General features: G+C 44.4%; 1 protein-coding gene across 1 annotated transcript in view; it reads right to left on the bottom strand.

Moving 5' to 3' along the window:
• LOC109885337 (transducin-like enhancer protein 4) overlaps positions 1-25,072 on the bottom strand; it is a 110,478-nt gene that overhangs the window by 48,235 nt on the left and 37,171 nt on the right. Inside the window, exons 5-7 of the mRNA XM_031816507.1 lie at positions 11,569-11,631; positions 6,638-6,712; positions 4,242-4,491 (exon numbers count right to left, since the gene is read on the bottom strand). Of these exons, the coding sequence (XP_031672367.1) occupies positions 4,242-4,491; positions 6,638-6,712; positions 11,569-11,631 (388 nt within the window). The remainder of the gene's footprint in view (positions 1-4,241; positions 4,492-6,637; positions 6,713-11,568; positions 11,632-25,072) is intronic.

The following is a 25,072-nucleotide window of genomic DNA, read 5'->3' as shown; positions in this document are numbered from 1 at the left end:
GTAAAACACACTCTTACATACAGGTCACTGTAAAACACACTCTTACATACAGGTCACTGTAAAACACACTCTTACATACAGGTCACTGTAAAACACATTCTGCACAAATGTGTTTATTGGGTTTACTCATTCAGATTAGCGCAGGGAGAGCTATTAAACTCTGACAGGCTAACAATGGAGTAGGTACGCTACTGAGGCTGCTACTCTGGAGTCAGACTAATGATTAGCATAGCACTGCTACTCTGGATTTAGACTAGTGATTAGCATAGCACTGCTACTCTGTCATTAGACTAGTGCTTAGCATAGCACTGCTACTCTAGAGTTAAGACTAGTGATTAGTATAGCACTGCTACTCTGGAGTTAGACTAGAGCTTAGCATAGCACTGCGACTCTGGAGTTAGACTAGTGATTAGCATAGCACTGCTACTCTGTCATTAGACTAGTGCTTAGCATAGCACTGCTACTCTGGAGTTAGACTAATGATTAGTATAGCACTGCTACTCTGTCATTAGACTAGTGATTAGTATAGCACTGTTACTCTGGAGTTAGACTAGCGCTTAGCATAGCACTGCTACTCTGGAGTTAGACTAGTGATTAGTATAGCACTGCTACTCTGGAGTTAGACTAGCGCTTAGCATAGCACTGCTACTCTGGAGTTAGACTAGTGATTAGCATAGCACTGCTACTCTGTCATTAGACTAGTGATTAGTATAGCACTGTTACTCTGGAGTTAGTCTAGCGCTTAGCATAGCACTGCTACTCTGGAGTTAGACTAGTGATTAGCATAGCACTGCTACTCTGGAGTTAGACTAGCGCTTAGCATAGCACTGCTACTCTGGAGTTAGACTAGTGATTAGCATAGCACTGCTTCATTTTCCATTTCCAGTATAGTCATTTAGCAGACGGTCTTATAAAGAGTGACTTACATTCATCTTAAGATAGCTAGGTGGGACAACCACATATCACAGTAATAGTAATTCAATTTACCCCAAAGTAGCTAGGTCAAAGCTATTACTGGTAAGTCAAGTGCGAGTGTTAGTGTTAGTTCATTAAAGGCTTTTTGGGGGGTTGTGAGGGTTGTGAGGAGGTGATGCGAGGGGGGTGCTATGGGATTATTTAAAATACTCTTTGAGGAGGTAGGGTTTCAGATGTTTTCTGAAGATAGGCAGAGACTCTGCTGTCCTAGATTCAGGGCTAAGCTGGTTCCACCATTGGGGTGCAAGAACAGAGAAGAGCTTGGACTGGGTGGAGCGGGATCTTCCCGGGAGGGCCAAGAGACAGGATATTGCAGAACAGAGTGCTCAGGTTGGAGTGTAGGGTTTGGAGCATAGCTGAAGGTAGGGAGGGGCAGTTCCTCTTGCTGTTCCATAGTTAAGCAACATGGTCTTGTAGTGGATGCGAGCTTCATCTGGAATCCAGTGGAGTGTACAGAGGAGCAGGGTGACATGGGAGAACTTGGGAAAGGTTCAAAACAAGGTGGGCTGCAGCGTTCTGTTGCAGGGTTTTAACGGCACAAGCAGGGAGCCCAGCCAACAGCATGTTGCAGTAGTCCAGAGGGGAGATGACGAGCCTGTATTAGGACCTGTGCCGGTTCCTGTGTGAGGTAGGGTCATACTCTACGGTTGTTGTTGAGCATGAACCTGCAGGAGTCACTGCTTTGATGTTTGCAGAGAACAACAGGGTGTTGTCCAGGGTCACGTCAAGGTTCTTTGTACTCTGGGAGGGCGACACTGTGGAGTCAACCGTGATGTAGAGGTCTTTAATTAAGCGGGGAGGCCTTCCCCGGGAGGAAGAGCAGGGCCGTCTTGTTGAGGTGTAGGGACGACATCCAAGCTGTGAGTATAACAGAACTGATATTGCAGGCGAAACCCTGAGGAAAATCAAACCAGGAAGTGGCCTCTATTTTGAAAACTCCATGTTCCATAGCCTGCCTTTCCTCCATTTAAAGGGATATCAACCAGATTCCTTTTCCTATCGCTTCCTTAAGGTGTCAATAGTCTTCAGACATAGTTTCAGGCTTTTATTTTGAAAATGAGCCAGAAAGATAACATCGCATCAGGTGTTTGCATGAGTTTTGCTCGCGCAACAGAGTTTGGGCAGCCATTGCCTCTCCCTCTCCTACTGAGAAATACAGTTGAGGTTGATATATTATCGATTATATATTTTATAAACAACCTGAGGATTGATTATAAAAAACGTTTGACATGTTTCTGTGGACATTACGGAAACTATTTGGACTATTTCTGAACATAGCGCGCCAAACAAATGGAGGTATTTTGGATATAAAAATAATCTTTGTGGAACAAATGGAACATTTATTGTGTAACTGGGAGTCTCGTGAGTGAAAACATCCGAAGATTATCAAAGGTAAACAATTCATTTGATTGCTTTTCTGATTTTCGTGACCAAGCTACTTTATGCTAAGTGTACATAATGTTTTATAGAGCGATCGATAAACTTACACAAACGCTTGGATTGCTTTCGCTGTAAAGCATATTTTCAAAATCTGACACGGCAGGTGGATTAACAAAAGGCTAAGCTGTGTTTTGCAATATTGCACTTGTGATTTCATGAATATAAATATTTTTTGTAATATTGTTTGAATGTGGCACTGCAATTCAGAGGTTGTTGATGACAATTATCCCGTTAACGGGATTGCAGCCATTACAAGTTAACCACCTAACTGAGGAATTAAATTTAACCTTAACAGGGTAATACCCTAGATGCAGTCGCACCCCTAAAAATAAAAAACCTTTGTCATAAGAAACTAGCTCCATGGTAAAAATGCTTAGAAAAAGCTGTTGCGCAGCAACTCACTGCCTTCCTGAAGACAAATAATGTATACGAAACGCTTCAGTCTTAGACCCCATCATAGCACTGAGACTGCACTTATGAAGGTGGTAAATTACCTTTTAATGGTGTCAGACCGAGGCTCTGCATCTGTCCTCGTGCTCCTAGACCTTAGTGCTACTTTTGATACCATCGATCACCATATTCTTTTGGCGATATTGGAAACCCAAATTGGTCTACACGGACACGTTCTGGCCTGGTTTAGATCTTATCTGTCGGAAAGATATCAGTTTGTCTCTGTGAATGGTTTGTCCTCTGACAAATCAACTGTAAATTTCGGTGTTCGTCAAGGTTCCGTTTTAGGACCACTATTGTTTTCACTATATATTTTACCTCTTGGTGATGTCATTCGGAAACATGACACACAGCTGTACATTTCAATGAAACATGGTGAAGCCCCAATATTGCCCTCGCTGGAAGCCTGTGTTTCAGACATAAGGAAGTGGATGGCTGAAAACGTTCTACTTTTAAACTAGGTCCCAAGAAACAAAGAGATCTTCTGTTGAATCTGACAATTAATCTTGGTGGTTGAACAGTCGTCTCAAATAAAACTGTGAAGGACCTCGGCGTTACCCTGGACCCTGATCTCTCTTTTGACGAACATATAGAGACAGTTTCAAGTACATCCTTTTCCATCTACGTAACATTGCAAAAATCAGAAACCTTCTGTCCAAAATTGATGCAGAAAAATTAATCCATGCTTTTGTCCCTTCTAGGTTAGACTACTGCAATACTCTACTTTCCGGCTACCTGGATAAAGCACTAAATAAACTTCAGTTAGTGCTAAATACGGCTGCTAGAATCTCTACTAGAACCAAAAATGTGATCATATTACTCCAGTGCTAGTCTCCCTACACTTGCTTCCTGTTAAGGCAAGGGCTGATTTAAGGTTTTACTGCTAAGCATTACATGGACTTTCTCTCCAGTTTGGTCCTGCCATACATACCTATAAGTACGATACGGTCACAAGACACAGGCCTCCTTATTGTCCCTAGAATTTCTAAGCAAACATCTGAAGGCAGGGCTTTCTACCGGAAGATGTTCAATTTTATCGAATGGTCTGCCGATCCACGTGAGAGACGCAGACATGGTCTCGACTTTTAGGTCTTAATTAAAGACTCATCTCTTCAGTAGGTCCTATGATTGAGTGTAGTCTGGCCCAGGGGTGCGAAGGTGAACGGAAAGGAATTGGAGTGACTAGAGAGTACTACTGAAACCTGTTATAGACCACCTGACTGTAATAGAGAAAACTACTGCAACCTGTTATAGACCAACTGACTGTATTAGAGAGTACTACTGAAAACTGTCTCTGTAAACAAAAACACAAAACAAAATAAATGAATGGAAAGCGGATTATCTAGTGTAACCCTTAGTAGAGTTTCAGTGTTTACCTCTGTCGGTGTTGTCCTTGTGTTTTTTGTCCTCCTTTAGGGGCAGCTGATGGGCAGCGAGGGCGGAGGAGAGGGCTAGGAGGCTGCTGCTGCCTGCGGTGGGTAGGGGGGCAGAGGAGAGGGCCAGGAGGCTGGCGCTGCCCGCGGTGGGTAGGGGTGGTTGAGGGGGTTGGTGCCCAGAAGGTTGGGTCATGAGGGGCACTGGGAGGGCAGGGCCATGACACAGGTGCTGGGCATGGAGCTGCTGCTGCTGAATACACACACACCATTGTCATTACCACTCTACAATAGACACAGAAAGAGAGAGAGAGAGACACTAAGAGAGAGAAAGAGACACTCAGAGAGCGAGAGACACTGAGAGAGAGAGAGAGACACTGAGAGAGAGAGAGAGAGAGAGAGAGAGAGAGAGAGAGAGAGAGAGAGAGAGAGAGAGAGAGACACTGAGAGAGAGAGAGAGAGAGAGAGAGAGAGAGACACTAAGAGAGAGAGACACTAAGAGAGAGATAGAGATACTCAGAGAGAGACACTAAGAGAGAGAGAGGAACTCAGAGAGAGACACTGAGAGAGAGAGAGAGAGAGAGAGGAACTCAGAGAGAGACACTGAGAGAGAGAGAGAGAGAGAGAGAGAGAGAGACACTAAGAGAGAGAGACACTAAGAGAGAGAGAGAGAGAGAGAGTGACACTCAGAGAGAGACACTAAGAGAGAGAGACACTCAGAGAGAGAGAGACACTGAGATAGAGACACACACAGAGAGAGAGAGAGAGACAGAGAGAGAGAGAGAGAGAGAGAGAGACTAAGAGAGAGAGACAATAAGAGAGAGACAGAGACACTAAGAGAGAGAGAGAGAGACACTCAGAGAGAGACACTAAGAGAGAGAGACACTCAGAGAGAGAGAGACACTCAGAGAGAGAGAGAGACACAGAGAGAGAGAGAGAGAGAGAGAGAGAGAGAGAGAGAGAGAGAGAGAGAGAGAGAGAGAGAGAGACAATAAGAGAGAGACAGAGACACTAAGAGAGAGAGACACTAAGAGAGAGAGACACTCTACATAGTGCAAACTGTAAAGTTTGGTGGAGGAGTAATGATGGGTCTGGGGCTGTTTTTCATGGTTCGGGCCCTTTAGTTCCAGTGAAGGGAAATCTTAACGCTACAGCATACAATGACGTTCTAGATGATTCTGTTCTTCCAACTGTTATAGCAGCAATGTTCCAATATCTAGTGGAAAGCCTTCCCAGAAGAGTGGGGCTGTTATAGCAGCAAAGGGGGGACCAACTCAATATTAATGACTTAGCAGAAGAGTGGAGGCTGTTATAGCAGCAAAGGGGGGACCAACTCCATATTAATGACTTCCCAGAAGAGTGGAGGCTGTTATAGGGGGGGACCAACTCCATATTAATGACTTCCCAGAAGAGTGGAGGCTGTTATAGCAGCAAAGGGAGGACCAACTCCATATTAATGACTTCCCAGAAGAGTGGGGGCTGTTATAGCAGCAATGTTCCTACATCTAGTGGAAAGCCTTCCCAGAAGAGTGGAGGCTGTTATAGCAGCAAAGGGGGACCAACTCCATATTAATGTCCAGGTGTCCGATCGCTGCAGCTGTACATAGTCTATTGGTAAATAGCCCACCCTTTTCACCTACCTCATCCCCATACTGTTTTTATTTATTTACTTTTCTGCTCTTCTGCACACCAATATCTCTGTACATGACCATCTGATCATTTATCACTCCAGTGTTAATCTGCAAAATTGTAATTATTTGCCTACCTCCTCATGCCTTTTGCACACATTGTATATAGACCCCCCCTTTGTTTTCTACTGTGTTATTGACTTGTTAATTGTTTACTCCATGTGTAACTCTTTGTTGTATGCTCATACTGCTATGCTTTATCTTGGCCAGGTCGCAGTTGTAAATGAGAACTTGTTCTCAACTAGCCTACCTGGTTAAATAAAGGTGTTCTCAACTAGCCTACCTGGTTAAATAAAGGTGTTCTCAACTAGCCTACCTGGTTAAATAAAGGTGTTCTCAACTAGCCTACCTGGTTAAATAAAGGTGAAATAAAAAATTTTTTTTTTAAATGTAGTGTATGTAATCTACAGCTCCATATATAATACTGTATCGTAGGAAAATAAGGAACATTTGTACAAGTGGGGACATTGCTTAGTGGTAACAATTAGGGTTATGGGTTTGGTGGTAAGGTTGTCGTTAAGGTTTTGAATGGGAATCAATAGTTTGTCCCCACAAGGTTAGTAAGACAAACAAGTGTGTGTGTGCGTGTGTGTGCGTGTGTGTGTGTGTGCGTGTGTGTGTGCGTGCGTGTGTGCGTGCGTGTGTGCATGTGTGTGTGTATGTGTGTGCATGCGTGCGTGTGTGTGTGTGTGTGTGTGTGTGTAGACATACCCCGATGATAGAGTTTAGTTCAGCCATGGTGACCTGTTTTGCTCTTTCCACCGCCTGGACCACCTGCTGCTGGTGCTGATACACGCAGAAATACAGACATTGAGAGTTGGAGACAGAGACAGAGACACAGGGAGAGACAGAGGGAGACGGAGAGAGACAGAGACACAGGGAGAGAGACAGAGGGAGACGGAGACAGAGACACAGGGAGAGACAGAGGGAGACGGAGATAGAGACCCAGGGAAAGACAGAGGGAGACGGAGACAGAGGGAGAGGGAGACAGAGCGACAGAGGGAGAGGGAGACAGAGAGACAGAGGGAGACGGAGACAGAGACACAGGGAGACCGAGGGAGACGGAAACAGGGAGACAAAGACAGAGGGAGACGGAAACAGAGACACAGGGAGACACAGAGAGACACAGGGAGACAGAGACAGAGACACAGGGAGACAGAGACAGAGGGAGACAGAGATACAGTGTGACAGAGGGAGACAGAGACAGAGGGAGACAGAGACAGAGGGAGACAGAGACAGAGCGAGACAGAGGGAGATGGAGACAGAGGGCGACAGAGACAGAGGGAGACAGAGGGCGACAGAGATAGGGGGAGACAGTGTCAGAGGGAGACGGAGACAGAGACACAGGGAGACAGAGGGAGACAGAGACAGAGACACAGGGAGACAGAGGGAGACAGAGACACAGGGAGACAGAGAGAGAGACAGAGGGAGACGGAGACAGAGGGAGACAGATACAGGGGGAGACAGAGACAGAGGGAGACGGAGACAGAGACATAGGGAGACAGAGAGAGAGAGACACAGGGAGTCAGGGGGAGACAGAGACAGAGGGAGGCAGAGACAGAGACACAGGGAGACAGAGGGAGACAGAGACAGAGTGAGACAGATACAGGGGGAGACAGAGACAGAGGGAGACGGAGACAGAGGGAGACAGAGACACAGGGACGGAAGGAGATAGATACAGAGGGAGATAGAGATGGCGGTGAGATAGAAATAGGCAGATATAGAGACAGGGAGAGGTAGAGACAGGGGGATAAAGAGACAGATGGAGATGGTGTCGCACGCTGGGTATGTACATAGTCAATGGTTGGCTTCGAGGGGACTCCTTTGGTAGGTACACCTATAGCTCATCCCTTGGCAGTAGTACTGTAGACTAGTTTATCACTGACCTCAACCCAGAGTCTCTCAGAGCGTTCACAGTCAGCCCACTGACACCCATATCAGACCACAGCAAAATCACAGTCTACTTGAACAGAGCAATACTCAATCATGAGGCATCAAAACCAAAGGAACTGAGTAAAATTAAGAAATGCTATAGATGGAAGGAATGCAGTTTGGAAACCTACCAAAAAACTATTAGGCAACAACAAATTCAATCCCTTTTAGACAATTTCCTGGGTAAAACGTTCCACTGTAATAGTGAAGGTGTAGACTTGGCAGTAGAAGATCTTAACAGTATATTTGACATCTCAACTTCCCTATCAAATCTAAAAATCTCAAATAGAAAACCGAAGAAAATGAACAACAATGACAAATGGTTTGATGAAGAATGCAAAAATCTAAGAAAGAAATTGAGAATCCTGTCAAACCAAAAACCTAGAGACCCGGAAAACCTGAGTCTACGCCTTCACTATGGTGAATCACTAAAACAATACAGAAATACACTACGGAGAAAGAAGGAACAGCACGTCAGAAATCAGCTCAATGCAATTGAAGAATCCATAGACTCTAACCACTTCTGAGAAGATTGGAAAACACTAAACAAACAACAACACGAATAATTATCTATCCAAAATGGAGATGTCTGGGTAAACCTCTTCTCCAATCTTTTGGGCTCTATAACAAAGAACAAACAGCAAACATATAGACATGATCAAATACAAATCTTAGAATCAACTATTAACAGCAGACTCGTACATTTCCTCAATGAAAACAATGTACTGAGCAAATGTCAAATTGGCTTTTTAGACCATGTATTCACCCTGCACACCCTAATTGACAGCCAAACAAACCAAAACAAAGTTAATGTCTTCTCGTGCTTTGTTGATTTTAAAAAAAGCCTTAGACTCAATTTGGCATGAGGGTCTGCTATACAAATTGATGGAAAGTGGTGTTGGGGGTAAATCATACGACATTATAAAATCCATGTACACAAACAACAAGTGTGCAGTTAAAATTGGCAAAAAACACACACATTTCTTCCCACAGGGTTGTGAGGTGAGACAGGGATACACCTTAAGCCCCACCCTCTTCAACATATATACCCTACTAGAATCTGAAGTCAAATGTCTACTGTTTGCTGATGATCTGGTGCTTCTGTCACCAACCAAGGAGGGCCTACAGCAGCACCTAGATATTCTGCACAGATTCTGCCAGACCTGGGCCCTGACAGTAAATCTTAGTAAGACCATAATGGTGTTCCAAAAAAGGTCCAGTCGCCAGGACCACAGATACAAATTCCATTCCAGCTAGAGCTAAAAACTACACACCTCGGCCTAAACATCAGCGCCACAGGTAACTTCCACAAAGCTGTGAACGATCTGAGAGACAAGAAGGGCATTCTAAGGCAAGTAGGGCCTTCTATGCCATCAAAAGGGACATAGAATTCAACATACCAATTAGGATCTGGCTAAAAATACATAATGCGCACCAACCAAGATTTCACAAAATGGGACTAACACCAAATTGAGACTTTGCATGCAGAATTCTGCAAAAACACCCTCTGTGTACAACGTAGAACACCAAATAATGCACGCAGAGCAGAATTAGGCTGATACTCACTAATGATCAAAATCCAGAAAAGAGCCGTTAAATTCTACAACCACCTAAAAGGAAGCGATTCCCAAACCTTCCATAACAAAGCCATCACCTACAGAGAGATGAACCTGGAGAAGAGTCCCCTAAGCAAGCTGGTCCTGGGGCTCTGTTCACAAACACAAACACACCCTACAGAGCCCCAGGACAGCAACACAATTAGACCCAACCAAATCATGAGAAATCGAAAAGATAATTACTTGACACATTGGAAAGAATTAACAAAAAAACAGAGCAAACTAGAATGCTATTTGGCCCTAAACAGAGAGTACACAGTGGCAGAATACCTGACCACTGTGACTGACCCAAAGTTTAGGAAAGCTTTGACTATGTACAGACTCAGTGAGCATAGCCTTGCTATTGAGAAAGGCTGCCGTAGGCAGACATGGCTCTCGAGAGAAGGCAGGCTATGTGCTCACTGCCCACAAAATGAGTTGGAAACTGAGCTGCACTTCCTAACCTCCTGCCCAATGTATGACCATATTAGAGACACATTTTTCCCTCAGATTACACAGATCAATAAAGAATTCGAAAACAAATCCAATTTTGATAAACTCCCATATCTACTGGGTGAAATTCCAGAGTGTGCCAACACAGCAGCAAGATTTGTGACCTGTTGCCACAAGAAAAGGGCAACCAGTTTAACCTATTTATTTTCCCTTGTGTAGCCTTAACCATTTGTACATCGTTGTAACACTGTATATTTACGTAATATGACATTTGTAATGTCTTTATTCTTTTGAAACTTCTGTATGTTAAATGTTTACTGTTAATTTTTATTGTTTATTTCACTTTTGTATTTTATCTACCTCACTTGCTTTGGCAATGTTAACAAGTTTCCCATGCCAATAAAGCCCCTTGAATTGAATTGAGATTGAATTGAGATACAGGGAGAGAGACATTGTAGTATATGAATATGTATACAGAGAAGCAAATATTATGCAAATCTGTCTGACTGCAGTCGTCCCTGATCCCTAATCTCAGTTAATCCATCCCATTATCCAGCTAATCAATTTCTATTCCAGGTGTGTTATCTGAGAAGAGGTTTGGAGCCAGCGTGCTGCTCCACCCCACCTTGCCTTTAGTCCCACCTAGCAGAGACTCTTTCACTTCCTCCAGATCAGGGATGAAACATGCAGGTTCCTGCATAATGCTTTAATAACCCCAGAGTGGCGTGAGCCCAGAGGATTGTGGGTAATGTAGTTGTGACAGGAAATACAACACCCCGGGAGAGACAAAGCCATCTCCTTCTCAATTCAATTAAATTTGCTTTGTAACAATGTACATATTTCCAAAGCTTACTCTGGAGATTAAGTGATAAATTTACAAATTTAACACAATTAAAATAATAATAATAATCAATATTGTCAACGGGACAATCAGTAACAACAATAATCAAGGCTAAAAACATCCACAAATTTAACAATTTGGATTTCAAATTTGGGGAAATTACACTCTCTAATTGTTTGATATTTTTTACATTTTGTCAGGAAATGCAGCTCCGCCTCAGGTTCTGCTGTTGTGCAGTGTTGCACAGCCTTTCCTCTACAGGGAGCCAGGTTTTCCTGTGTCTACCCTTCTCAATAGCAAGGCTGTGCTCACTGAGCCTCTACTTTGTCAAGGTTTTTCTAAGGTTTTGATCAGTAACCATGGTCAAATAGTTAGCCTCAGTGCACTGTTGATTTAGGGCCTGATAGCACTGCATTTTGCTTTGTGCTTGTGCTTCCCAAAACATAATGTAGTTTTGTTTTGACTGTGTTGTAATTGGTTTAATCCTGATTGATTGGATGTTCTGGTCCTGAGGCTTCAGTGTGTTAGTAGAACAGGTTTGTGACCTCAGCCCCAGGACCAGCTGGATGAGGGGACTCTTTTCTTTGCTTAGCTCTTGGCACTGCAGGGCTCTCTCTCTCTTCCATTCAATGGGCTTTATTGGCATGGGAAATATATTTTTACATTTCCAAAGCAAGTGAAATAGATAATGAACAAAAGTGAAATAAACAAAACATTTACCTCTCTCTCCTCCTCCTTCTCCTCAACCCTTTGGATCAGAAGACAGTTTTCTGAACGTCTGAGAGAACAGGAGACTAACTGAAGATCAGTGTTACACTAACCTCTAGTGAAAGGAACGGGATGACTTGGGCACAGATAGCATTCAGTCGCTTCACCATCTCCGCCTGAGGGAGAGAGACACAGAGAGAGACAGACAGACAGAGAGAGAGAGAGAGAGAGAGAGAGAGAGACAAAAAATATGACATTTGTAATGTCTTTACTGTTTTGAAACTTCTGTATGTGTAATGTTTACTGTTCATTTTTGTTGTTTTTCACTTTATATATTCACTTTGTATGTTGTCTACCTCACTTGCTTTGGCAATGTTAACACATGTTTCCCATGCCAATAAAGCCCTTGAATTGAATTGAATTGAATTGAATTGAGAGAGAGAGAGAGAGAGAGAGAGAGAGAGAGAGAGAGAGAGAGAGAGAGAGAGAGAGAGAGAGAGAGAGAGAGAGAGAGAGAGAGAGAGAGAGAGAGAGAGAGAGAGAGAGAGAGAGAGAGAGAGAGAGAGAGAGAGAGAGAGAGAGACAGAGAGAGAGAGACACAGAGAGAGAGACAGAGAGAGTGAGAGACAGAGAGAGTGAGAGACAGAGAGAGTATGTGTAATGTTTACTGTTAATTTTTGTTGTTTTTCACTTTATATATCCACTTTGTATGTTGTCTACCTCACTTGCTTTGGCAATGTTAACACGTTTCCCATGCCAATAAAGCCCTTGAATTGAATTGAATTGAGAGAGACAGAGAGATAGAGAGAGATTACATTGAAAGAGTTACAGGACAAAATAAAAACCCTCCAACCCAAAAAGGCCTGTGGTGTTGATGGTATCCTCAATGAAATGATCAAATATACAGACAACAAATTCCAATTGGCTATACTAAAACTCTTTAACATCATACTTAGCTCTGGCATCTTCCCCAATATTTGGAACCAAGGACTGATCACCCCAATCCACAAAAGTGGAGACAAATTTGACCCCAATAACTACCGTGGAATATGTGTCAACAGTAACCTCGGGAAAATCCTCTGCATTATTATTAACAGCAGACTCGTACATTTCCTCAATGAAAACAATGTACTGAGCAAATGTCAAATTGGCTTTTTACCAAATTACCGTACAACAGACCACGTATTCACCCTGCACACCCTAATTGACAATCAAACAAACCAAAACAAAGGCAAAGTCTTCTCATGCTTTGTTGATTTCAAAAAAGCCTTCGACTCAATCTGGCATGAGGGTCTGCTATACAAACTGATGGAAAGCGGTGTTGGGGGTAAAACATACGACATTATAAAATCCATGTACACAAACAACAAGTGTGCGGTTAAAATTGGCAAAAAACACACACATTTCTTCACACAGGGTCGTGGGGTTAGACAGGGATGCAGCTTAAGCCCCACCCTCTTCAACATATATATCAACGAATTGGCGAGGGCACTAGAAAAGTCTGCAGCACCCGGCCTCCCCCTGCTAGAATCCGAAGTCAAATGTCTGCTGTTTGCTGATGATCTGGTGCTTCTGTCACCAACCAAGGAGGGCCTACAGCAGCACCTAGATCTTATGCACAGATTCTGTCAGACCTGGGCCCTGACAGTAAATCTCAGTAAGACCAAAATAATGGTGTTCCAAAAAAGGTCCAGTCACCAGGACCACAAATACAAATTCCATCTAGACACTGTTGCCCTAGAGCACACAAAAAACTATACATACCTTGGCCTAAACATCAGCACCACAGGTAACTTCCACAAAGCTGTGAACGATCTGAGAGACAAGGCAAGAAGGGCATTCTATGCCATCAAAAGAAACATAAATTTCAACATACCAATTAGGATTTGGCTAAAAATACTTGAATCAGTCATAGAGCCCATTGCCCTTTATGGTTGTGAGGTCTGGGGTCCGCTCACCAACCAAGACTTCACAAAATGGGACAAACACCAAATTGAGACTCTGCACGCAGAATTCTGCAAAAATATCCTCTGTGTACAACGTAGAACACCAAATAATGCATGCAGAGCAGAATTAGGCCGATACCCACTAATTATCAAAATCCAGAAAAGAGCTGTTAAATTCTACAACCACCTAAAAGGAAGCGATTCACAAACCTTCCATAACAAAGCCATCACCTACAGAGAGATGAACCTGGAGAAGAGTCCCCTAAGCAAGCTGGTCCTGGGGCTCTGTTCACAAACACAAACACACACTACAGAGCCCCAGGACAGCAGCACAATTAGACCCAACCAAATCATGAGAAAACAAAAAGATAACTACTTAACACATTGGAAAGAATTAACAAAAAAACAGAGCAAACTAGAATGCTATTTGGCCCTACACAGAGAGTACACAGCGGCAGAATACCTGACCACTGTGACTGACCCAAAATTAAGGAAAGCCTTGACTATGTACAGACTCAGTGAGCATAGCCTTGCTATTGAGAAAGGCCGCCGTAGGCAGACATGGCTCTCAAGAGAAGACAGGCTATGTGCTCACTGCCCACAAAATGAGGTGGAAACTGAGCTGCACTTCCTAACCTCCTGCCCAATGTATGACCATATTAGAGAGACATATTTCCCTCAGATTACACAGATCCACAAAGAATTCGAAAACAAATCCAATTTTGAAAAACTCCCATATCTACTGGGTGAAATTCCACAGTGTGCCATCACAGCAGCAAGATTTGTGACCTGTTGCCACGAGAAAAGGGCAACCAGTGAAGAACAAACACCATTGTAAACACAACCCATATTTATGCTTATTTATTTTATCTTGTGGACACAAGATAGCCATTTGTACATTGTTAGAACACTGTATATATATATAATATGACATTTGTAATGTCTTTACTGTTTTGAAACTTCTGTATGTGTAATGTTTACTGTTCATTTTTGTTGTTTTGCACTTTATATATTCACTTTGTATGTTGTCTACCTCACTTGCTTTGGCAATGTTAACACATGTTTCCCATGCCAATAAAGCCCTTGAATTGAATTGAATTGAATTGAGAGAGAGAGAAAAAACAATCCAATATCTATTGGGTGAAATACCAGTGTGCAATCACAGCAGCAAGATTTGTGACCTGTTGCCACAAGAAAAGAACACTGTAAAGTATTGTAAATACAACCTATATTTATGTTGATTTATTTTCCCTTTCGTACTTTAACTATTTGGACATCATTAAAACATATAGACATAATATGACATTTGAAATGTCTTTATTCTTTTAGAACTTTTGTGAATGTAATTTTTTCTGTTTATTTCACTTTTGTTTATTATCTACTTCACTTGCTTTGGCAATGTAAACATATGTTTCCCATGCCAATAAATCCCTTAAATTGAATTGAGAGAGAGAGACAGATAGAGAGAGAGGGAGAGACCGAGAGCGAGAAACAACCCTAAATGAAAAAGAACAAACCAAAACAAAGGCAAAGTCTTCTCATACTTTGTTGATATCAACAACAAAAAAGCTTTTCATTCAATTTGGCATGAGGGTCAGCTATACGAATTGATGGAAAGTGGTGTTGGGGAATCAATATGAATCCATGTTGGCAAAAATATATATATATTTCCAGAGGGCTGTGGGGTGAGACAGGGATGCAGCTTGAGCCCCACCCTCTTCAACATATATATCAACAAATTGACGAGACACTAGAACAGTCTGCAGCGCCCAGCCTCACTCTACTAGAATCTGAAGTCAAATGTCTACTGTTTTCAGATGATCTGGTGCTTCTGTCACCAAACAATGAGTGCCCACAGCAGCACCTACATCTACTGCACAGATTCTGCCAGACCTGGGCCCTGACAGTAAATCTCAGTAAGACAAAAATAATGGTGTTCCATTAAAGGTCCAGTTGCCAGGACCACAAATACAAATTCCATCTAGACACCGTTGCCCTAGAGCACACAAAACTATACACCATCGGCCTAAACATCAACACCACAGGTAACTTCCACAAAGCTATGAACGATTTGAGAGACAAGGCAAGAACTGCCTTCAACGCTTCAACTTCAAAAGAAACAAAAAGTTTGACATACAATTAGGTTCTGGCAAAAAATACTTGAACCAGTTATAGAACCCACTGCCCGCTAATTATCAAAATCCAGAAAACAGCCGTTAAATTCTACAACCACCAAAAAGGAAGCATTTCCCAAACCTCCATAACAAAGCCATAACCTACAGAGAGATGAACCTGGAGAAGAGTCCCCTAAGCAAGCTGGTCCTGGGGCTCTGTTCACAAACACAAACACACCCCACAGAGCCCCAGGACAGCAACACAATTAGACCCAACATTAGAAAACAAAAAGATAATTACTTGACACATTGGAAAGAATTTTAAAGGAAAGCTTTGACTACGTACAGACTCAGTGAGCATTGCTATTGAGAAAGGCCGTGGTAGGGAGACATGGCTCTCAAGAGAAGACAGGCTATGTGCACACTGCCCACAACATGAGGTGGAAACTGAGCTGCACTTCCTAACCTCCTGCCCAAAGTATGACCATATTAGAGACACACATTTCCCTCTGATTACACAGATCCACAAAGAATTATAAAACAAACCCGATTTTGATAAACTCCCATATCTACTGGGTGAAATTCCACAGTGTGCCAACACAGCAGCAACGTGTGACCTGTTGCCAGGTCACAAAAAAAAGGTTAACCAGTGAAGAACAAACACCATTGCAAATACAACCTATATTTATGCTTATTTATTTTCCCTTTTGTTCTTTAACTATTTGCACATCATTATAAAACTGTATACAGACATAATATGATATAGATATTATTATATATATATATATATATATATATATTTTTTTTTACCTTTATTTAACCAGGTAGGCAAGTTGAGAACAAGTTCTCATTTACAACTGCGACCTGGCCAAGATAAAGCAAAGCAGTTCGACAGATAAAACGACACAGAGTTACACATGGAGTAAAACAGACATACAGTCAATAATGCAGTATAAACAAGTCTATATACAATGTGAGCAAATGAGGTGAGAAGGGAGGTAAAGGCAAAAAAGGCCATGATGGCAAAGTAAATACAATATAGCAAGTAAAATACTGGAATGGTAGTTTTGCAATGGAAGAATGTGCAAAGTAGAAATAAAAATAATGGGGTGCAAAGGAGCAAAATAAATTAATTAATTAAAATTAAATACAGTTGGGAAAGAGGTAGTTGTTTGGGCTAAATTATAGGTGGGCTATGTACAGGTGCAGTAATCTGTGAGCTGCTCTGACAGTTGGTGCTTAAAGCTAGTGAGGGAGATAAGTGTTTCCAGTTTCAGAGATTTTTGTAGTTCGTTCCAGTCATTGGCAGCAGAGAACTGGAAGGAGAGGCGGCCAAAGAAAGAATTGGTTTTGGGGGTGACTAGAGAGATATACCTGCTGGAGCGTGTGCTACAGGTGGGAGATGCTATGGTGACCAGCGAGCTGAGATAAGGGGGGACTTTACCTAGCAGGGTCTTGTAGATGACATGGAGCCAGTGGGTTTGGCGACGAGTATGAAGCGAGGGCCAGCCAACGAGAGCGTACAGGTCACAATGGTGGGTAGTATATGGGGCTTTGGTGATAAAACGGATTGCACTGTGATAGACTGCATCCAATTTGTTGAGTAGGGTATTGGAGGCTATTTTGTAAATGACATCGCCAAAGTCGAGGATTGGTAGGATGGTCAGTTTTACAAGGGTATGTTTGGCAGCATGAGTGAAGGATGCTTTGTTGCAAAATAGGAAGCCAAATCTAGATTTAACTTTGGATTGGAGATGTTTGATATGGGTCTGGAAGGAGAGTTTACAGTCTAACCAGACACCTAAGTATTTGTAGTTGTCCACGTATTCTAAGTCAGAGCCGTCCAGAGTAGTGATGTTGGACAGGCGGGTAGGTGCAGGTAGCGATCGGTTGAAGAGCATGCATTTAGTTTTACTTGTATTTAAGAGCAATTGGAGGCCACGGAAGGAGAGTTGTATGGCATTGAAGCTTGCCGGAGGGTTGTTAACACAGTGTCCAAAGAAGGGCCGGAAGTATACAGAATGGTGTCGTCTGCGTAGAGGTGGATCAGGGACTCACCAGCAGCAAGAGCGACCTCATTGATGTATACAGAGAAGAGAGTCGGTCCAAGAATTGAACCCTGTGGCACCCCCATAGAGACTGCCAGAGGTCCGGACAGCAGACCCTCCGATTTGACACACTGAACTCTATCAGAGAAGTAGTTGGTGAACCAGGCGAGGCAATCATTTGAGAAACCAAGGCTGTCGAGTCTGCCGATGAGGATATGGTGATTGACAGAGTCGAAAGCCTTGGCCAGATCAATGAATACGGCTGCACAGTAATGTTTCTTATCGATGGCGGTTAAGATATCGTTTAGGACCTTGAGCGTGGCTGAGGTGCACCCATGACCAGCTCTGAAACCAAGTTGCATAGCAGAGAAGGTATGGTGAGATTCGAAATGGTCGGTAATCTGTTTGTTGACTTGGCTTTCGAAGACCTTAGAAAGGCACGGTAGGATAGATATAGGTCTGTAGCAGTTTGGGTCAAGAGTGTCCCCCCCTTTGAAGAGGGGGATGACCGCAGCTGCTTTCCAATCTTTGTGAATCTCAGACGACACGAAAGAGAGGTTGAACAGGCTAGTAATAGGGGTGGCAACAATTTCGGCAGATAATTTTAGAAAGAAAGGGTCCAGATTGTCTAGCCCGGCTGATTTGTAGGGGTCCAGATTTTGCAGCTCTTTCAGAACATCAGCTGAATGGATTTGGGAGAAGGAGAAATGGGGAAGGCTTGGGCGAGTTGCTGTTGGGGGTGCAGTGCTGTTGTCCGGGGTAGGAGTAGCCAGGTGGAAAGCATGGCCAGCCGTAGAAAAATGCTTATTGAAATTCTCAATTATGGTGGATTTATCAGTGGTGACAGTGTTTCCTATCTTCAGTGCAGTGGGCAGCTGGGAGGAGGTGTTCTTATTCTCCATGGACTTTACAGTGTCCCAGAACTTTTTTGAGTTAGTGTTGCAGGAAGCAAATTTCTGCTTGAAAAAGCTAGCCTTGGCTTTTCTAACTGCCTGTGTATAATGGTTTCTAGCTTCCCTGAACAGCTGCATATCACGGGGGCTGTTCGATGCTAATGCAGAACGCCATAGGATGTTTTTGTGTTGGTTAAGGGCAGTCAGGTCTGGGGAGAACCAAGGGCTATATCTGTTCCTGGTTCTAAATTTCTTGAATGGGGCATGTTTATTTAAGATGGTTAGGAAGGCATTTAAAAAAAATATCCAGGCATCCTCTACTGACGGGATGAGATCAATATCCTTCCACGATACCCCGGCCAGGTCGATTAGAAAGGATTAGATTAGACACAATTAGAAATTTGAATATGGGGTGGCAGGGTAGCCTAGTGGTTAGAGCTTTGGACTAGTAACCGAAAGATTGCAAGTTCTTATCCCCGAGGTACAAATCTGTCATTCTGCCCCTCAACAGGCAGTTAACCCACTGTTCCTAGGCCATCATTGAAAATAAGAATTTGTTCTTAACTGACTTGCCTAGTTAAATAAAGGTAAAAATATATATATGATCAGAGAGAGTCAGAGACATGCTCAACATGAGCTCCTGATATATTTATTTGCTTTAAGAATGAGATAAACACTCTAATCGAAAAAGAATTCCAGACAAGAAATGAAGTAACTTTGCGCCTCAAGTTAAGAAGTTTTGACTCTAGCTACCTACACAACAAAGACCAGCAGGCTAACAAGCTAGCCAGAAGAAACGAGCTAGAACAAACCTAGCAAGGAGAGTTAATACAACTACATCAAACGACCTCACTGAGTGAGTCAACCAGAAAGGAGCACGGACTAACTTTAAACATATCTTCTGTTTTTTTTGTGTAAAGATTTGTCACTCTTTTTGTTGGTTTTTGAACTAAATTAGAGCTAGCTAGCAACATCAGCAGATGAACAAACCGGTTGCCATGGCAACGGGGCAGCAGAACAGCGCAGCAGCAGCAGTAGTAGCAGAGCCCACAGGCACCATGTCCCCACTCCTCCTCAGCGCTGAATCCATTCTCTACCCTAAAGAGGCCAAAAATGACACAACGAGAAAAGCTTTTAAACAGAAAGGGGAGGCCAGAAACCCTTTTTGCAGACCTCTACAAAAAACAGTGACGTGAGAAAATCTAATCTTTCTCACTGACCAGCCAAATGCCTGGTGCTCAGCAGTCTGCTCTCACTACCCATCCATAATGAAAGAGGGAATCTGTAATGGGTGAAAATCAAAGAGACAGATGACCCTGACAGTACCATAATAACAATCAACCTCTACAAGACTGGGACAGTCATGGTGCAAGGTAACATTAGGCTGTTTGAAACAGAGTTTCAGACTGTCAGACCATTAAGGAGAGAGCAGAGAGAGAGAAGGACACCACCAGTGACATGCCCTCCCACAAGACAAACTCCACCAGCACCACCCTCACCCCTACTATCCCCATCCCTCATGGCTGACATGAGGGATGAGTTCACCAGACTGGAGGGAGAGGTGGTAATCCTCACCACCATGGCTGCCATGAGGGATGAGTTCACCAGACTGGAGGGGGAGGTGGCCCTCCTCACCACCATGGCTGCCATGAGGGATGAGTTCACCAGACTGGAAGGAGAGGGGGTCCTGCACAGGGAGAGCGTGAGCAAACAGCAACCAGACAACCACACCTTAGAGGAGCTCCTAACCAAGGTACAGACAGAGCAGGACAGCAGCCAGCTGAAAGAGGTTCAGCAAGAGAGAGACGGACTCAAGAGAGAGCTGGCTGATCTAACAAAGGAGGTGAGAGAGCTCCAAAAAGACAGGCAGAACAGTAATAACGATCTGAGACAGGCTGCAGGAGCAGTTAGATCACCAGTCTATGACCTGCCCTCACACAGCAGAGGAGACCAGCTCAACCAGCCAGGCTTCCCCAGCCCTGCCTGCTGCACCACTCCTCCCCAGCCCTGCCTGCTGCACCCCTCCTCCCCAACCCACAGAACAGCCTCCCACTGACAGCGGCACTGGCACAGACCAGCCACACCCCAGCTCCAACACCCACCAGCTCCCCCTCTGCCCCCTCCAGTCCAGAAGAAACACTGGCTGACATTTTCCTGCTGATGGACTCAAATGGGAAGTTTGTTCAGGAGAAGGAACTTTTCCCTCGACACAAAAGGAGAAAGGTGTGGTGCCCAAAAGCGCAAAGTGCCATGGAGCTGCTTGATAAGGCCCATCTCGGGTCGCCAAGCCACGCAATCATACACACCAGAAGCAACGGCCTGCGTGCTCAGCAGGAGAGCGTGGCGACTTCACTACATGGAGTGATTGAGAAGGCCTCCGGTATCTTCCCCAACCCAAGAATCGTGGTGTCAACCCTTCTACAGAGGAAGAACTTCCACCCTGCCACAATCCAAAGAATAAACGCCAGCCTCTCCCCGGACTGTGCCCTGCGACCCAATGTACACCTGGCCCACCATCCCACCCTCGATCTGGACGGTCTCTATGACCATGTTCACCTGGCCCACCACCCCACCATCGATCTGGACTGAGCCCTGTGACCCAATGTACACCTGGCCCACCATCATACCCTCGATCTGGACTGTCTCTATGACCATGTTCACCTGTACAGGGAGACAGTCCCCACCATCCCACCCTCGATCTGGACTGTCTCTATGACCATGTTCACCTGTACAGGGAGACAGTCCCCACCATCCCACTCTCGATCTGGACTGTCTCTTTGACCATGCTCACCTGTACAGGGAGACAGTCCCCACCATCCCACCCTCGATCTGGACTGTCTCTATGACCATGCTCACCTGTACAGGGAGACAGTCCCCATCCTTGCCAAGACTCTCAAGGACGTCGCTTTACACCGTAGCCCAACCTCTCCACCCAGGAACAGCAGAACAATCTCCACCCTGCCAAGATCACCACAACACCCCGGACCAGCACCCTGGAACCCCCAGCCACGACCACAGCACCACCAACCTCAATGCCCACCACAGCCAGCGCAGCACAGACCACCCCAGCCCAGCTTCAGAGCCACCCAGACGAGGCCTCCCACCCCCCTGCCCCCCACCGCAGACCCACACTTGGAGGAGCCACAGCCCAGCAGGCAGAGCTATGCACAGGCTGTGAGAGGAGCAACTGGACCAGCCCCCCCAACCAAATGAGTGACATTAAACATTAATGCTGAGTCAACTATGCTCACATGTGATAGGCCGAGGGTCATGGTAAGATGAGCACATGAACTCCACCATCCTCACACTACACCCACCCAAGTGGCATGACACAAATGCTATCTTAAATTATAAACAAATCACATTTGCATAAGAAGAGTTTACGTTAATTGGAAAATCATATTTTAATAGCTCTTGTTGGATTGTTTGTCTCATTTTGAAGGTAAAGAAAAAAGTTATGAAATCTTTTTATTTATTATTATTTTATAGAATTTATTATTTTTTATTTTATTTTTTATTTCACCTTTATTTAACCAGGTAGTCAAGTTGAGAACAAGTTTTCATTTGCAACTGCGACCCGGCCAAGATAAAGCGTAACAGTTCGACACATACAACAACACAGAGTTACACATGGAATAAACAAAACATACAGTCAATAATACAGTAGAACAAAAGAAAACAAAAATTCTATATACAGTGAGTGCAAATGAGGTAAGTTAAGGAAATAGGCCATGGTGGCGAAGTAATTACAATATAGCAATTAAACACTGGAATGGTAGATCGGCAGAAGATGAATGTGCAGGTAGAGATACTGGGGTGCAAAGGAGCAAAATAAATAAATACCAGTATGGGGATGAGGTAGGTAGATAGATGGGCTAAGCACAGATAGGCTAAGTACAGGTGCAGTGATCTGTGAGCTGCTCTGACAGCTGGTGCTTAAAGCTAGTGAGGGAGGTATGAGTCTCCAGCTTCAGAGATTTTTGCAATTCGTTCCAGTCATGGGCAGCAGAGAACTGGAAGGAAAGACGACCAAAGGAAGAATTGGATTTGGGGGTGAGCAGTGAGATTTACCTGCTTGGAGCACGTGCTACGAGTGGGTGCTGCTATGGTGACTAGTGAGCTGAGATAGGGCGGTGCTTTACCTAGCAGAGACTTGTAGATAAACTGTAGCCTGTGGGTTTGGCGACGAGGATGAAGCGAGGGCCAACCAACGAGAGCGTACAGGTCGCAATGGTGGGTAGTATATGGGGCTTTGGTGACAAAACGGATGGCAATAGACTGCATCCAGTTTGTTGAGTAGGGTATTGGAGGCTATTTTGTAAATGACATCGCCAAAGTCGAGGATTGGTAGGATGGTCAGTTTTACAAGGGTATGTTTGGCAGCATGAGTGAAGGATGCTTTGTTGCGATATAGGAAGCCGATTCTAGATTTAATGTTGGACTGCAGTTAATGTGAGTCTGGAAGGAGAGTTTACAGTCTAACCAGACACCCAGGTATTTGTAGTTGTCCACGTATTCTAAGTCAGAGCCGTCCAGAGTAGTGATGTTGGACGGGCGAGCAGGTGCGGGCAGTGATCGATTGAATAGCATGCATTTAGTTTTACTTGCGTTTAAGAGCAGTTGGAGGCCACGGAAGGGGAGTTGTATGGCATTGAAGCTCGTCTGGAGGTTAGTTAACACAGTGTCCAAGGAGGGGCCAGAAGTATACAGAATGGTGTCGTCTGCATAGAGGTGGATCGCAGCAAGAGCAACATCATTGATGTATACAGAAAAGAGAGTTGGCCCGAGAATTGAACCCTGTGGCACACCCATAGAGACTGTCAGAGGTCCGGACAACAGGTCCTCCAATTTGACACACTGAACTCTATCTGAGAAGTAGTTGGTAAACCAGACGAGGCAATCATTTGAGAAACCAAGGCTGTCGAGTCTGCCAATAACAATGTTGTGATTGACAGAGTCGAAAGCCTTGCCCAGGTCGATGAATACGGCTGCACAGTAATGTCTCTTATCGATGGCGGTTATGATGTCATTTAGAACCTTGATCGTGGCTGAGGTGCCCCCATGACCAGCTCTGAAACCAGATTGCATAGCGGAGAAGGTATGGTGGAATTCCAAATGGTCAGTAATCTGTTTGTTAACTTGGCTTTCGAAAACCTTAGAAAGACAGGGTAGGATAAATATAGGTCTGTAGCAGTTTGGGTTTTTAGTGTCACCCCCTTTGAAGAGGGGGTCCAGAATGTCTAGCCCGGCTGATTTGTAGGGGTCCAGATTTTGCAACTCTTTCAGAAAGTCAGCTATCTGGATTTGGGTAAAGGAGAAATCCTTGGGGGTGGGGCTTTGGCAGGGTTCTTTGGAGGGTGCCGGGCAGTTGACCGGGGTAGGGGTAGCCATGTGGAAAGCATGGGTCCAGTGAGTGGTTGGGCTGGATGGGGACATGGCGATTCAGACAGTTAGCAGGCCGATGCTAACAAGGTAACAGTTTGTAGGCCAGGGCTAAACAAGCTAGCAGCTAGTAGACCGGGGCAAGCTAGCAGTTAGCAGGCCGGGTTAGCAAGCAAGCAGTTAGCAGGAGCTAGCGGTTACAGACCGGGCAGTCAAGCTAGCAGTTAGCAGGCCGGGGCCGACAAGCAAGCAGTTAGCAGACCGGGGTAAGCTAGCAGTTAGCAGGCCGGGTTAGCAAGCAAGCAGTTAGCAGGGGCTAGCAGTTAGCAGACCGGGCAGGCGAGCTAGCAGTTAGCAGCCCGGGTGCGGGGAGCTAGCAGTTAGCATACCAGGTTAGCAAGTAAGCAGATAGCAGGGGCTAGAAAGTTAGCCTTTGGGGGACATCGAGATGGGGGTAAGTCTGTTTTGCCTCTTCGTGCAGTGACGTCGATAGACCAGTCTTGGAATTAGTAGGGTTCCAAGTAGCTCTGGGTAGCTAGCAGGCCGATATTGTAAGAAAGCATTTCGCTGTGAGTCTACACCTGTTGTTTAAAAAATGTCTTTGTCTGTGCCACATACTGTACATTCCCCCCTCAGAGTCACCCTACTTCAATGAAGAGAGTTTCTCCATTCTAGAGGGAGAGATGAGTCACTTTCAGGCCCAAGGCAACGTACTGGTCTGTGGAGACCTGAATGGTGAAACAACAGAAGAACTAGACACTATTAACAGTCATGGGGATAAATGCCTACCAGGAAGCAACAACCTTTCCCTCCCCACATACCCCCACAGAAACAACTACGACAAAGTGAAAAACTCAAATGGAGTACAGCTCGTGAAGCTCTGTGGAACACTGGGTCTGTACATAGTCAATGGTAGGCTGAGAGGGGACTCTTTTGGTGGGTACACCTACATCTCATCCCTTGGCAGCAGCACTGTAGACTACTTCCTCACCAACCTAAACCCAGAGTCTCTCAGAGCCTTCACAGTCAGCCCACTGACACCTCTCTCAGAGCCTTCACAGTCAGCCCACTGACACCTCTCTCAGACCTCAGTAAAATCACAGTGTATCTGAGAAGAGCGGAACCCAACCATGAAGCATCACGGCCCAATAAATGACATGGTACAAAACAGGCCTATAGATGGAGTCCAAACAGTACAGACATCTACCAAAAAGCAATTAGTAGCCAAAAAATA

This window comes from Oncorhynchus kisutch, linkage group LG3 (assembly GCF_002021735.2).
Source record: "Oncorhynchus kisutch isolate 150728-3 linkage group LG3, Okis_V2, whole genome shotgun sequence".
NCBI lineage: Eukaryota > Metazoa > Chordata > Actinopteri > Salmoniformes > Salmonidae > Oncorhynchus > Oncorhynchus kisutch.
This window is presented reverse-complemented; position numbering and strand designations above follow the sequence as displayed.